The 14,543-nt window shown below is 39.6% G+C and overlaps 1 protein-coding gene and 1 long non-coding RNA gene across 4 annotated transcripts in view; one reads left to right on the top strand and one right to left on the bottom strand.

The window, feature by feature from the left end:
- Positions 1-234: 234 nt before the first annotated feature.
- ptbp1a (polypyrimidine tract binding protein 1a) lies at positions 235-14,479 on the bottom strand. Of its 2 annotated transcripts, none has more exons than XM_008311504.3 (16): positions 14,472-14,479; positions 13,670-13,723; positions 13,157-13,187; positions 9,134-9,194; positions 8,788-8,960; positions 8,392-8,538; positions 7,921-8,094; positions 7,481-7,591; positions 6,589-6,769; positions 6,424-6,504; positions 6,154-6,311; positions 4,762-4,795; positions 3,776-3,868; positions 3,449-3,665; positions 3,121-3,198; positions 235-2,686 (listed from the first exon to the last, which is right to left on the bottom strand). In XM_008311504.3, exons 1-16 carry the CDS (start codon positions 14,477-14,479, stop codon positions 2,554-2,556), a joined length of 1,734 nt encoding a protein of 577 aa, XP_008309726.2. In that variant the 3' UTR covers positions 235-2,553. The 2 variants fall into 2 exon arrangements, with proteins under 2 accessions (XP_008309726.2, XP_024917424.1); XM_025061656.1 differs by lacking the exon at positions 14,472-14,479 and adding an exon at positions 13,919-14,372 and having other exon boundaries at positions 2,554-2,686.
- Positions 14,375-14,543, top strand: part of LOC103379811 (uncharacterized) — a 25,102-nt gene continuing 24,933 nt past the window's right edge. For both annotated transcript variants that reach the window (XR_001760252.2, XR_521614.3), the window contains exon 1: positions 14,375-14,513. This is a non-coding gene — a long non-coding RNA (uncharacterized LOC103379811). The remainder of the gene's footprint in view (positions 14,514-14,543) is intronic.

Here is a 14,543-nt window from a genome sequence, read left to right as displayed (position 1 = left end):
GAAAAACCAGCAGGGATAGAAGATAACTTTGGTCCTTAAACAGCAATAACCGTCTGCAGCTACATGAAGCTGTTGTTTGTTAAATCATGCATAATAACAATCATACAAAAAAATGGAGACAGAAGATCTGGTTCTGGTCCACAACTACAGTGGTCCAAAAACAAAACAAAACAAAAAAAAGTTGGTGGTGCTTCTTTCAGGCACACAGGAATGTGATGACTTTTAAGACTTTTGAGTGTGATGGTGCCAAAACTTGGACCTACCAATGAGAAAAAGTGCACTAAAGAACCTGACTGTGTGGACACAGAAAGGGGTTCTGGGAGGTCTTAGCCCCAACTATATAATCCTGTTACCCCGTATTCAAAACTATTATTAAAGGTGAATTGTTTTCAACACAAATCTATTATGTTAGAGGTCACAACTACTGCCAGTAGGATAAAAAAAATATTTTATTTCAGCAAGTCAATTTTTGAATTTTCAAAGGTTAGTCTATCAGGAAGGCTGCAGTATTTGCTACTTAATATATTTTAACTATAAAAGTCACTCAAGCCACTAGAAGCCTACTTCTTGGTCTGTAGGGATGCTGTCTCCACTATCATGTTCAATTAACAGTATTTTCATTAACACTTTGATGAGTGTAAATGTTACATAGCACTGGGTAGATATTTTGTGCACAAAAAGCAGCCAAAAAAAAAAAAAGGTTTGTAAAAATTTGGGGTTTTGGCCTAAAGGTTTCTTTGAACCCTACTGGCAGAAGTTGATGACCGCAAACATTTCTGTAGGTTGAAAAGTTAGGAATTCTCCTTTAACAACGGTTGACAGACACCTCCCAGCTGCTCATTCACACGATTACCTAATCTTAATTTGATATGAAGGCATCACTGTAGAAGAGTAAGATTAAACAGCTGGAAGAGAGGTAAACAGGTCAACTGTCTCAGCTTCAGATTTTTAACTAAAGCAATGAAGGCACTGCTTATACTGTTTAAACCCAACCACAACTGAAAGACTTAACAATTAAGTTTAAAAGTGATAAACATGTAAATGCTAATATATAAAAAAAAATAACAAAACAAATTGATAAATGAATATATGCGTCCACATACAGATGAACGTAAAAATGATTAAATGAGGCCCCCAGCCACCACTGTCCCGTGGAAGGGGGTGAGCGGAGACTGTAGGACAGGACAGCTGCTGACAGCTCTACTCCTGCCACCATACACCTAACAGAGCTACATCTCCTAGCAAGGATATTAGGCATCTAACTGACTTACATTCATAGATTCTACATATATGAGACTATATTTTTAACAAATCTGTAGATAAGTAACTCAAGACTGACTGGGCCACTTTCACTTTTTTAACTATGCTGGTAACGAAAAAGGCTTCTCTTTTTTTTGCCATAAAACCACAATTTTGTTAAATGAAGCCAGAGCAATGCTTAAGGCAATCTGGTTGGAATGAAAGTAAGGCACATGACCGTGGATGCTGTTTTGTTTTTTCACAACTTCAGATAGTGGTCTGGATTCCTCCCCAAAATTCTCTGGGAAGATTAAAAAGACGTGTACTGAGAGATACAAGTAAAATGAAGGTCTGTGAGCCATAACAAAATTCCCCTTCCCAAAACTATGAACATACTGGCCAAACTGCTTCAAAAGTGGCATTTCTAGAAGGCACACACAGGTAAATCCACACAATTATTATAGCAAGAGGAATGATGAAGTGTGTCGCGTGGGGATTGCTTTTTTTATCCACGTCTGTCGATGAAGGTTATGTTTCTTGTATTGTCTAATGTGACACTTTAGTTACCTCGGTGTGACCTCCTTATAAAAATAATCCTTTTCAAATCATTAAGGTTTGACAAGTATCCTGTGCATAATGTTGACCCTTTCCTGTTCTACTTAAGACTTCTGGATGGAATTAATCATTAATTAGGTTTGGGCACCAAGGGCCTGAATGGACCTTCATCCTTATTATCATATTAAGACAATACAAATATGGAATGAGGTTAAGGAGAGATTTTAAAGTGACCATAGGTCCACCAGCATGTCATCAATCTCACTGATAAGTCATAATGTGCCCCAAAACTAAAGCTGGATATGAGCTGCTTAAAAGAACCTATTCCCATGCAAACTGAAAAAGTCAAGTGCACAATTCACATTGCTGTAAACACTGGGATCCAGCCACTGTTAAGTGCCAGAAATAGAGAAGAATACCCATTAACTTGTCTACATCTGTTATGTCGCACTTTAATATTTAATGATGAGCTAACGCAAGAATATGTTTAGGGAGAAAAGATACTAAAATGTTGGTTTCATTCCTTGTTAAAATGTAGCTATAAGATATAATATCCCGCTTTCCGAAATCCGAAGCGGAACCCAGAGCACCTTTGATCAACTCAGATGCCCAAATCTAATAATGACGCAGAATTTTTAAGAACTTAGAAAAGGAACCAACACACTGCACAGAAACAACCACAAACATTGTGTGTCCATTTCCACTCTAATGCACAACATTAGGGTGGCAATAGAGTTGGAGGGAGGAAGGGGAAGGCACTCAGATGGTGGACTTGGAGAAGGACACTCTGAGGTGGTGGTTCTCTCCCAGATCGTGGTTATGGAATTCGATGAGTGACTCGATGGCCTCCTCGACTGATCCCATCTGGATCAAGGCCATCTTACGATCTTTCCTGTGAAAAAGGAGGAAACAAATGTGTCGAATAGAGCTTGCTAAATTGGCCATTGTTTTCAAACATTTGCTGTGTAGTGAGTGAAAGATATATATATATATTTTGCATGTCAATGGCTTTTATACAGTTTATAATTTGCAAAATATACATTACAACTTTTAGAGCAGGTACCACCATTGAAAGATTTAAATGTACCTTTGAACTAGGATTTAATTTTCAAATGGCAAAGCACAGAAAAAGGCCAATCACTAATAGCAAAATAATCAAACCAGCCAAAACCAAAAGGTACATATGTACATTGAGCTAAGCCGTTTGCAACACTCCAGATTAATATTGCAAAAATAATGTGTTCTATTTTTGTTCCACTATGACAGTAAACAACTCAAACAAATGACAAGTTCAAATAACTCAAAGAATAAAAAACTAAAACTTACTGAAAGAACTTGAAGGCTTTGACTGTGGCTCCTGAGCTGGCAAACAGTCGTCTGAGGTCATCCTCCACCACAGAAGGTCTGAAAGATTTAAGGAATGCAGCACAGAAAACATTAGCCTTTTTCTGGCTCACAGTGAAGCTCACAAGCTCAAATAGCTTGATTTATTCTAAATATCTGTCTCTAGAGTAATGATGAAAAAAAGCCACAGTGCACACTTAATCCAAAGTCCTATATATAGAAAATAAGGAGTAGGGGGGAAAAAAGGAAAAAGCTAGAAGCACAAAGGCAGAGAGTGGGAGTAAAAACAAGCCCCATGTGACAAACTCACGGTATGTTGGAGAGGTGGAGTGTTGCCGAAGGTGGAAAAATGTTGGAGTAATTTTTGGAGCCTGGTTTCTTGAAGCGGTGCAGCGGTGAGTTGCTGTAGTCCTTGGTGAGCCCCTGCTCCTCATGACCTTCTCTGGGCAGCTGCACCGTGCTATGCTTGGACAAGGTCACGCGCATTGCCCTGCCATGGAGACGCTGGCCATTGAGGTGGCTCATGGCTACAAGAAAGGAGGAGGCAATGTACAGATGTTGAAAAAAGGATAGAGGGAAAACATGTAATTTGTAAGTAAAGTATTTTGAGAAGTAAAGATATCTAGCTCATAGCTACCTAGCTGGGCCTGTGTGCCATCAGACATTTGAATCAAAGCGTTTTCCTTTTTGTTGAACAGAATTTTCACCCTTATCACGTCGCCATACACACCTGAAGTAACAAAAACACGTGTTATAACACGTCAACAAATTTCAGACCAGATGCACAGCACTCACACAGCACTCACAGCAACAAAATCATCACATCAGACACATTCATATTCACAGAGCTAATAAACTACCATACTGTATAACTATCAGACTATTTCACAATTACTGTGGAGTTTTTGGGGATTTCTACAAGTAACACTACAAGTGCCTACAGTTAAGCTGACAGGCATTTTTGGGGAAATGGAAGTTTTGATGGAAACATAGGGGAGATAAAAAAAAATTAAGGATTTCCCATTAAGTTTCATTCATCTGCAGGACTTGATCACTTCATTTAGGGAAGCTTTTTAGACGTGCAAGAATAAACTAAAACATGCACAAATCTACATTATGTTTAAGTGACATTCACACACTGAAAAATTATCTGGTGACATTTTCCATGGGATATGTCAACTCAGCCACTAAAAGAGCAGCAGCATTTCATCTTTCTTGTGTACTGTTGCTGATAAACAAAACAAAAATTTAACATTAACTTATGGAATATGTTGGATGATGCTTTTAACAATTTGGTCAATAATTTGATGATGCTTTAAACAATTTGTCTCATTGATGACATCGATGGCATGTTTGTGGCTGGGCAAGCAGAGAAAATAAATGAAATGCTGCAGCTGTGTATAATGATCTCACCTCATTTCCCTCACACAAACCCACAACAACCAAAAACAGTTCATACAAACTCCAAAAAAAACAGACATCCCCCCCACCCTCCATAGCCCCATAGCCTGATGACAAGCCATCAGTGGTTAAAAAAAAGCCAACAAAATGAGACAAAGACATGCCCACCTTGCCAGGTAACAGTAGTAATAAAATAAAGAAGATGAAAGGATGATAACGTACCGAAAAGAATAAAGAGGCAGTGTGGCGTAACGCTCTTTAGAGACAGCAGGGGGAGCAGCGGGGCAGGAGGGGGCCAAAGGGGAGGAGAGGGAACAGGGAACAAGGGAAAAAGACGGAGCGGAGTGGAGGACAGTGGAGTGGAGTCGGGACATGTCCGCAGGCCACAGGCAGCGAGGTCCACAGGAAGGCCACAGTACCATGGAGGAAGTAGAGGCATGAGGGACGAAGAGGATGAAGAAAGTACAGAAGGACAGGAAAACAGCACGAGAGGAGGAACAGGTGAGGTGGAGGAGAGGATATAATGGGTGGACAGGTGGTGGCAGAGTCAGGGGAACCAAATAAAGTGCCAAAGTTTTGTTTTGTTTTTTTTGGGGTTTTTTTCAATGTTGTGTAGGGGGACCATATTTGGGACATTGTACAGGGTTGGATGGTTGGGAGGAAAAGGAGAGGTCACAGTATAAACAGGAGTGGCAGAGGGGAGGAGGAGGTGGACAGAGGGTACAATTGGTCATGGGGCGTGCAGTCAGTTGGCAATAGTTGAGGTGAAAGGATGTTTTAAAACAAAAAAGAGGGAGAAGGGGGACAGAAAGAAGAGAGAAAAAAAGGAAGTAAAAAAAACAAGGTCAGTATACACAAAGAAATGTAGTGCTTCAGACAGTAGAACTGGCTAAATTAAAATGCATTGTCACTATGGGAACACTAGGAGAAAAAGAAGAGAAAAAAAGATTAACAATGAAATACAGAAAAAGGCAGAGACAATATGTACTTTTAGACTAAAGGCTGCTTTGACTAAATGATCAAATCTACAATAACATCTGAAAAGCAATTAAAATAAATCAATACGAATAATGTTTAACAATGAGAGTAAAGCTAATGAGTAAGAGAGAGGGCTTACACAATACTATGTACTATATGTATTCAACAAAAAAACAAAACAAAAACATTACAAACGTGTTTATCTTTAACAAAATACAATGGGAACAAAAGTAATATTGTCTCTCCAACAACTCAAGAATGATTTCAACTAATGGACAAAAATGAAGATATGAAATGGTAAGTTTAAAATAAAAAAAGAAGTTAGTGTTTTGAATAAACTTTAAATTCACAGTGAGCAAAGTGGCAGGTCAAGAAATGCAGCAGGTTTGGTCAAACACAGAGAGGTCCTGAAAAGAGAAGAGTTTTTTTTTTTTACCCCCATTTTGATTTAATAAGAGTTGTCACCAGGGGGCGCTGCAAATAACAGTTGTGGTGGATTGGGGGACAAAATGGTGGATTCTCAGGGCAGTAAATCATAATGTAAAACTCGAAAGACTGTTTTGGTTATTAGCTGTTTAGGGCTGTGCTGCTGACGGGCAGGATGTAGACCAGCTCAGGTTTGGCAAGGATACTGACCTCGGGGTTCAGATTGCTGACCAGCAGGACATTGTGTCCCCCAGTGGCTGTGAGCCCTGAAAGGCCCAGCCGGCTGGCGGCTGCAGCAGCGGCCGCCATGCCGGAGTGTGCTACGCCCAATGATGCCAGGGCACTGGGGATACCAGGCATTGACAGACCTGTGAGAGAGAAGTAATAACACCTGAGTGAAGAACATGTGCGCTGGGATACTGTAAACAAGGGGAGTTTGTCTTGGGTTTAAGTTTAACGTGCAAAGCACTACATTCTGACCTGCTGCCTGTTGGATGGTAAATGTTGGTGGGAAGGCGTGTGCTCCTCCAAAAGGAGAGGCAGAGATTATACCTGGTGCAGCTGGAATAAGTTAGCAGAACATTTTATCTTCTTACATAGGTGTGACTAGAACTTTCAAAAACTAAATGCTGCTCCAAGTATTACCAAAAGCTGCAGCAGCCATGGTCTGGTGGTCCAGTGATTGCTGTGAATCAGCTGTTGGGAGATCTGGTCGGGTGTAATCCCTGCTCTTATCATTGTTGTACTTCACATTGAGACTGGTGAGCTTGGAGAAGCTGATCCTCAGGGTGCAGCAGGCATTGTAGATGTTTTGTCCATCCAGACTCTGATACACATATTTGGAAGTAAGGGTTAGTGTATGTTTAGACATATCAGTCAAAAGGTTGTTGCCCTTCCTAATCTTGCAATGAAAACTAAAACCTGTGTCTTGTTTGGTCACTGAAAACATCTTGAGACATACCGAGGGTTTTTATTTGACCAACTCTTTTTCTAAAGACTGAGGGGAAAAAATAAGATTGAAAATATTGCACAATTATCAGTCTGGGAGTTTCTGAGGTAAACTGATAGCAGGCTTGGGAATAATAGAAAAACATAAAAGGCTCAGTCCCTAAAGATAAACTAGGGTGTGGCTGACACCTTTTCACTGAAATTAATACAAAAATTACTTCTGTCAAGACAATGCCTTTTGTTGGGAACGCCAAGGACAATTTATCAAGATGAAGTCAGGCCTCCGTGAACAAATTACAAAGCATGGCTTCATAGACTTTATAAAATATTCATTATAAAGTGGTAACAAAAAAAATATTATTTTTTACATTGAACATTATCATGTGTAAAGGAGTAATTTGTTTCTAAAGAAATATTTCTAAAATGTTTTACAAAAAGAAACGAATGTGCCAGTGAAAATGTCTATTGAATGTCTAATGAAACGATTGCAAAATTAAAACCGTACGTTGTGATGGGCTTGTCCTTTGCCCATTTAACCTGCAACAAAAGTCAAGAATCTCACAAGGTATGCCCGTTGCACCAGTCTTACCAGTTTAGCATGCTGAGCTGTCATTGCATCTGCATACTGGATCAGTGCCTGGAACTGGTTGTTCTTAGTGAATGTGATGATTTTCAGCACAGTGCCAAACTTTGAGAAAATCTGAGAAAGAAAAAAGTAAGTCAAAATTCTAGGTGGTTAAATAACACCAGAGCCTGGTTAGACTGACAGCTCGAAAATTTGCTGTGCAGTTTCAATAAGTATTTTCACCATCGTGTAGGTTTGGCATCCATTCAAGTGAGGTGTGGTTATAATTTAAATAAAAAAATAGTTTCCAATGAATAGAAGACAGTGTGAACATAATGCACCAGGCAGCATCAGGCAGCTGCCTTCTTTAGTAGCAAACTACTGAGCACATCAAGTTCAGGTGAAATTAAGTCTTCAATTACAAACAATATTTCTCTATTTCTGTGCAACAAACATTCCAGTACCTGGTGAAGCACATCCAAAGTGACAGGATAGAAGAGGTTTTCCACAATGACTCTGAGCACAGGGCTTTGAGCTCCTCCTCCTCCTCCCATGCTCGCTACATCGGTGGAAATGGCCATGCCTCCCATTCCACCTCCATGCAGTGCATTAACTGCCTGCAGAGCTGCCTGTGCACGCTATAGGAGAAAAGCCTTCTGATTATCAATGTAAACTAATATGCAGTGAAATAATAAGTCAAATAAGTTCAACACCCTATAAACCGCAGTGGGGTTTTCTTTCATTTGCATACAAAACTCGACAGGTTAGGTTTCACCTCACAGTGCTTTGAACGCATAAAACGCAACAGCTCAAAGGAAGAATCATATTACTTTTGTGCTTTTTAACTTTTAGAGCGTTGGACTGCAAGAGTCAGAAAATAGTTGATTATAAAACTTTAGTGCTGTGCATAACTGCATGCTATTAATCAGCCTTACCACTTGGTTTGGGGAGTTGTCGGTCTTGAGCTCCTTGTGGTTTGAGTATTGCATGTAAATGGGTTGGTTCCTGATCAACGGAGTGACAGATGAGTAGTAGGTTACCATTGTCTGTGCAGACTCCTCGCTGTTCAGTTCCAAAAACGCCTGCAGAAAAGACTCCATTACTTTTTTTTTATTTTTAAAGACATCATATAGTATTCCTGAATCAATGATGAATTAACATTTATAACTTTACAATCTGCTATAAAGTATTTATACATGTTTTGGTTCAAGACGTATGTATTTGTTTTAACATCTCCAGCAAAAGGCAATGAATAGAAAAAATAAAAGAGGGCACTGAAACAGAGAAAAACATCACATAAAAGAAAGGGTCACTCAAACCTGTCATCTTACCTGATTTTTCCCTTTCAGCATGAGCAGATTAGTGACCTTCCCAAAGGGTAATCCCAGGCCAATAACTTCTGCTTCGTTTATGTCATTTGGAAGCTTGCGTACGTGCACCACACGTGACGGTACACCGGGACTGCGGACGTCACCTTTGAATTTTTTGCTGTCGTTGCCATTGGCTGCAAGGAAAAAACAGAAGCACATACAATCAGGATGGGAAACAGAAGGCTCTGGTTCCTCTTGAATAATGGATTGATCACTATGGCAACGCACACAACACAGACAGCACACACACAACGAGCACTTTAAATAAAAAAGGATTCACCCATCACTGGCAAACCCCCGCCCATACCTGAGTTCATGATATAGGGCCCGTTGGATATGCAGGAAGAAAAGAGTTCGTCGGATCCCCTCTGTAGAAGGAGAGAGGACAATGACTTACTTCAGTGCATTCACCAATGACAGCGCAGCTCAGCAGGTGCAGAGCACAGCTCTCATATTACCAGGCATTGTGAGATAAAGGAGGAAGTAATCTGATAACCCGAAGTAGACCAAGCAAACATGCATGAGAACAACTCGACCTTGCTCACCACGAGAAATTCCATGAGCAGGGACATTTAACAAACATTACTAACATAAAATTTTTTAAATCATTACACCGTTTCCTTAAATACTAATGAATAAACATGTTTCTCTTAAACATATCTAGCTCTACTTTGCTTGGTGACTCTTCTGCCCATCAATTTTAAACATTACATTTGATGTTACATTTACACACTTGGGCAATTTAATAATTTGTGAATCAGTATCTTAAAATAATCCTGATGTGTAAATCTGAGACAATGCAGGTAAATATATAATTCCCCAAACAGCTTCCACCACATACTTCATTAATTTATCATAGATTTCCCCCTACAATTTTGACTTGAGTTCACCTTGCATCAGAAACCAAAGACAGCACTCCTTCCTCATCACACTGGTCTTGTGTTTACACAAGGAGCCCTGTCTGCTCTCACCCCCTCTCTTAAGTAGATAAAATATGCTGTTTCAGAGTTGTTCTTGTGGCTGTGAGTTTGTGGTTGTGCAAGATGAAGTATTGCAGTCACAAGAAGTGGCTCAGCGGACTAAGCTCTGCATCCCTCTACAATGACAGCCCTGTTCTGGCTGAAACTGGGAGCATTGTTATACAGCAGCACACAGACATATGGAGCACCGAGTGCTTTCTGGGAGTTGAAGGGCTCAACAGTGTTTTAACAACAACCAGTCTTGCAGGTTTACTAGTATTCTATCCAAACAGTGGATTTTGGCCCTTGAAAAAGCCACATTGTGGTAGGTAAAAAAAAATCTTATAATTAAAGCTTGAAATGAGGTCATCTGAGAGGGAAAATCTTTGTGAAACCCTTACATACAATAATTTGGTAGTGTACGGTATAAAGAGCTATTTGATTTCAACACTACAGCATTGGTTAAAACCACCTTTGACTTCCAGATGGCTCAACTAAAATGGGTCAGTCTCACTCAGAGGCCCCTGAAAAAAAGGGTCTATATCGTAACTCTCAAATGTAAAAAGCAGAGACATTTCTGGAATTCACGGCCAAGTAGTTGGTCCATTTTTTTTTCAAACTGAATGCATATGTTCAACAAAATCATTGGGGCAGACATAGCTGCAAAACTGTCTGTGACATGGTTTGGTATGTGGGTGTTTACACTTGTTTACTTCTCACAGTTTTCCACAGAGCAGAAAGTTTTACAGGCTAAAAACTGCAAAAGTTACCTTAAATACAAGCGATCACTGAAGTCAGTCAAAAACATAATGCAAACAAAGCAGTTAAGCTGTTTTTCAAAGTAAATTTAGCAAAAAAGTTAAACCATTTAAGTTTGGTTTAAATATCAGCCAGGAAGACACATTAACAAAAAGTTGGTATAAAAACAGTTAAAAGCTAACCAAAAGCTGAAAACATGTCAAAGTTTTAAACCTCAACTCTTGGCCAACTTAGTGTCAACACCAACACTTTCATTTTGGTCCAATTAAGTCAAACCAACCATTTTCTGGGTGGTAGTTGCTTTCAGTTCTTCGTAGCTTCCTACTTTTTGAAGCCTGCCAAACTGATGACAGTACAGTTCACACATGTTGACAGCAACTTTAAGCTGTGTTATGTTGTCTGAACTAGATATCTTTACGGAAGTAACATTTGCGTGTTGGGTAAACTAAAAGGAGTGTGGGAAAATCTCACGATGGGTCTCAACAATTCTGTTCCAATGCCAGAAATGTGAGGTGACTAAATTGAGAACAGAAATAGTTTTAAATTAATGTAGCCGTTACATTCTAATCCATTCATGGTGGGAGGACCAGGGCAAACAATGTGTTTAATTAAGAAAGGAAAACAGAAAACTGGGAGCCGACAAGGCAGAAGAAACAAAGGAAGGGGCTCAGATCTGACTCAGTGGCCATGGGTGAGCTGTGTCACGTTATCAGTCAGAAGACTAACTCCAAACAGGAAGAGCAGGGAGATCACGCCTGCTTCCAGAAGTTTTATAAACTTCCTCCCTGAGACTGATTATTTCTGTTCTGGGTGGACTTGCCCCCTTCCCGTTCTAATAATAAATCACAAAGCAAAGCAAATTTGAGTCACAGAAATTAGAAAGTAGGGACCACAACTGACTAAAGGAATACTCATGTGGTTTTCAGCAAGAGTAAAGTTTAAATTGTATAGCACCACAAAAGACAAAGGTTAGTCACAAAGCCAAAAGAAGGATTTTTTTTAGGTTGAAACAGACACTGTGCCAAATAATTCTTGACACATAAGTACATTACATTTATGTCAATTGTGGAACACTCTTTGTTCAGAATACCAACAGTGTAATAGTCACGAAACAACAGTGACTCAATTGAAGTGAAAATAAAACCCTAAATTAGGGTTTATCGATACATAAAAGACGTTCAACTCAAGTTATAAGGCACACAAGAGTTATCTTATTTAAAGTAGAACCAGAAGATCTTCGGGCTACTTTCATTACTATAGTTACATAATAAATAATTAAAAAACAAACAAACCACATTTAAAATTCTACAGGTCTATAGGCCACACTGCACCTGGATTGCATTACATCAAAGACAAAAAAGCATGTGGTAGTTATTTTTTTGTTTTCCTGCCCACGAGCAACCTCATTCTGGCCTGTTGTCAGGTGTTGATTGGCAGAATTATCTTTTGGGGAAACACAAAGGAGAGAAGCACAGGTATAAACCTGTTTAGCTGTGTGATCAGGCTTCGTCATTCATGGGGGGGCAGGGAGCTATGCCTCACCATAGGGCAGGAGGGGACGATTGGAATGTGACCACGGAATGCCAGACACTCTGCCCAGACAGAATAATTACAGATTCCATGATGGCAGAGCTCCATAACTCCATCAGAATTACCAGAGGACATCAAATCCAGCAAAATGACAAAAAGTTAAAGAAAAGGTTTCACCAGGACAGACACCTCAATCACCCGTCAGCACTCAATAAAAGCTTCTTTGTTAATCGTGGGCAAAGCTGACATGAATGGGGGGTGGGGCATGTCCATGTCTCGGTCAGATTGTTTAAACAGTGTGGAGACCTTTGAGCTTAAAGACAGTTAGAGCTTTATGTTGAGATCAATTACTCCACCCACAAGTATCTGCTGTAGGCTATGTTAACATGGATTACTTTTACAGGTACTTTTATTTTATTTGTCAGGTTAACATCTGACAGCATGTATTCCTTTAACACGTGCACACAGACCGACACACAGATAAACCTAAACATAATGGAACTTTTAACTGCCGATTCTTTGTTTTACATGATCTGGTACAGCAGTGTAGTGACAGATGCCAGCGTATAAATATCGAGCATTTGAGGAAAATATTGTCCCTTTCTCAACATTCCCCTACAGCCACAGCACTAACCCCCACACATCTGCTTTAACAACACTGAAAACAGACAACGGGAAGTTTTAATTCCCTAACAAGGTCGCTGCACACAGAAAAAACAAGGAAGGAAAACAAAGTCTAACTGCATGATCAGAAAGACAGTGTTCACTGTCCTGGGAGTGCAAGCTGCACACACTGACCATTTGGTGGCATTTCATAAATCTTTCAGAAGGTGAATCAGCTTACTGCGAAGGAGTGATGGTCAAACACTGCATTTCTGTAATTATATTGGGAGGTTTTACAAATTGACCAGATAACTTCTCTTTTCTACATGTCCAAGATGAAATATAAACAACACACAATTTTTAAATAATGACTCTAAGATGTCTCTCCAGATTCCTCATCATTCTAGTGCCAGCCATGGTTAGAACAGCCACCAGGAAAACAGTTCATGTGAGTTAGGAAGACAATAAGTATCGCTTACCTTTGTGCCAACTGATATGTCATGGACACTGCTGAAATACAGAAAAGAATTCAGTTAGACCATCAATAAATTAAGCCCAAATCCACCCTTCATACCCGAGAGTACACAGTAAAAAAAAAGAAATGTGAAAACAACCTTTTAGAAACTGGACAGTTTTGGTTTAAGTGGTTCATTTAAACAACACATAAAACGAATATTGTAGAACGTGGAACTGTTTCTGGTGAACACTAATGTAGCTTGGTATAGAAAAACTGCGGTGAAACGTTTTTTCAAAATGAGTGAAGTTCCTAATTATTTTAAGGCCTGCCTTTATGCAGTTTCCCTTTATCTTTTGATGTTATGTGGAAAAAACTGGCTTTAATGTTTACTCTCTCATCTGCCTTTGAACTGCCCTACTTTTATATTATAATATTTGAAAGAGAACTTTGTGGCTTTCTCAATTCACCAAAAAATTACATAGGCTACTTTGTAACATGTACTTCTTTACGAAAGAAGTTGTGTTAAAATACTTACTCGATTTCAGGGACGTAGCTGGTTCCCAGAGGGTACAAGTCAGCGTCTAGGCGGCTATGGAGAAAACATAAAATACATGTCTTTGTAATTTCATATAACAGAAAAAAAATTGAACGACGTTTCCCTTGAACTGCGTGGTTGCGCTCAATCGCTTTTTGAGAAGTGCTGTCAAATTCAGGTGACCCAAAAAAGCAAGTAGATTATACGATTAGGAACAAACAAAACGTCATCGTTGCTTTTGTTTCCTACCAAATTCAGTCAAAACGGTTAAGAAATCTTTGGTTGATCTACATGAACTGTTGAGGCCACACATCTTCAACATGGCCCTAGACAAATGAATGCGGAAATGAGACACGTTGCTTTAACGAAGAGCTCGAGTTCCCGTGCAACCAAGTTACCAAAGCTCCAGTTAACAAAGTCTGCTCGAAAGAACGCGAGTAAACGGGGCAGAAAAAAACAATAACAATATTTTTTCGATTATTTATCGTCCAGCAATCACCAAACTGTGTTTGGTTTGGTAAATGTAGGTTCGGTAGCGCAAACAAAACGGCGAACTTGCGTAAATCAACATTTGTTAGCGGGCGACGGTTAGCTGATGCTAGTTAGCGCGACTCCCTGCTAACTGTTGCATGTTTTGACGGAAAAAACAGTCTCAACTTTACTTTTCCGGTGTAACGTTTAAAAGCGGAGCAGCCGTTAGCAAGAGTTCACTTTCACCAAACACCGCTCGTTCAAACAACTTAGTCTATGTTCGGTGTTGATGATGAAATTCGACTTCTAAGTGCGCTCCTTCACAACTTACCCGTCCATTGCACAAGAAAAAAACTGCAGGTCTGAAGTGAAGGTAGGGCAGCAGACCTAAGCTTGATTTTCT

This window comes from Cynoglossus semilaevis, chromosome 1 (genome assembly GCF_000523025.1).
Source record: "Cynoglossus semilaevis isolate Cse_v1.0 chromosome 1, Cse_v1.0, whole genome shotgun sequence".
Taxonomy (NCBI): Eukaryota; Metazoa; Chordata; class Actinopteri; order Pleuronectiformes; family Cynoglossidae; genus Cynoglossus; species Cynoglossus semilaevis.
Note: the sequence above shows the minus strand (reverse complement) of the source record. Positions and strands in the feature narration are given on the sequence as shown.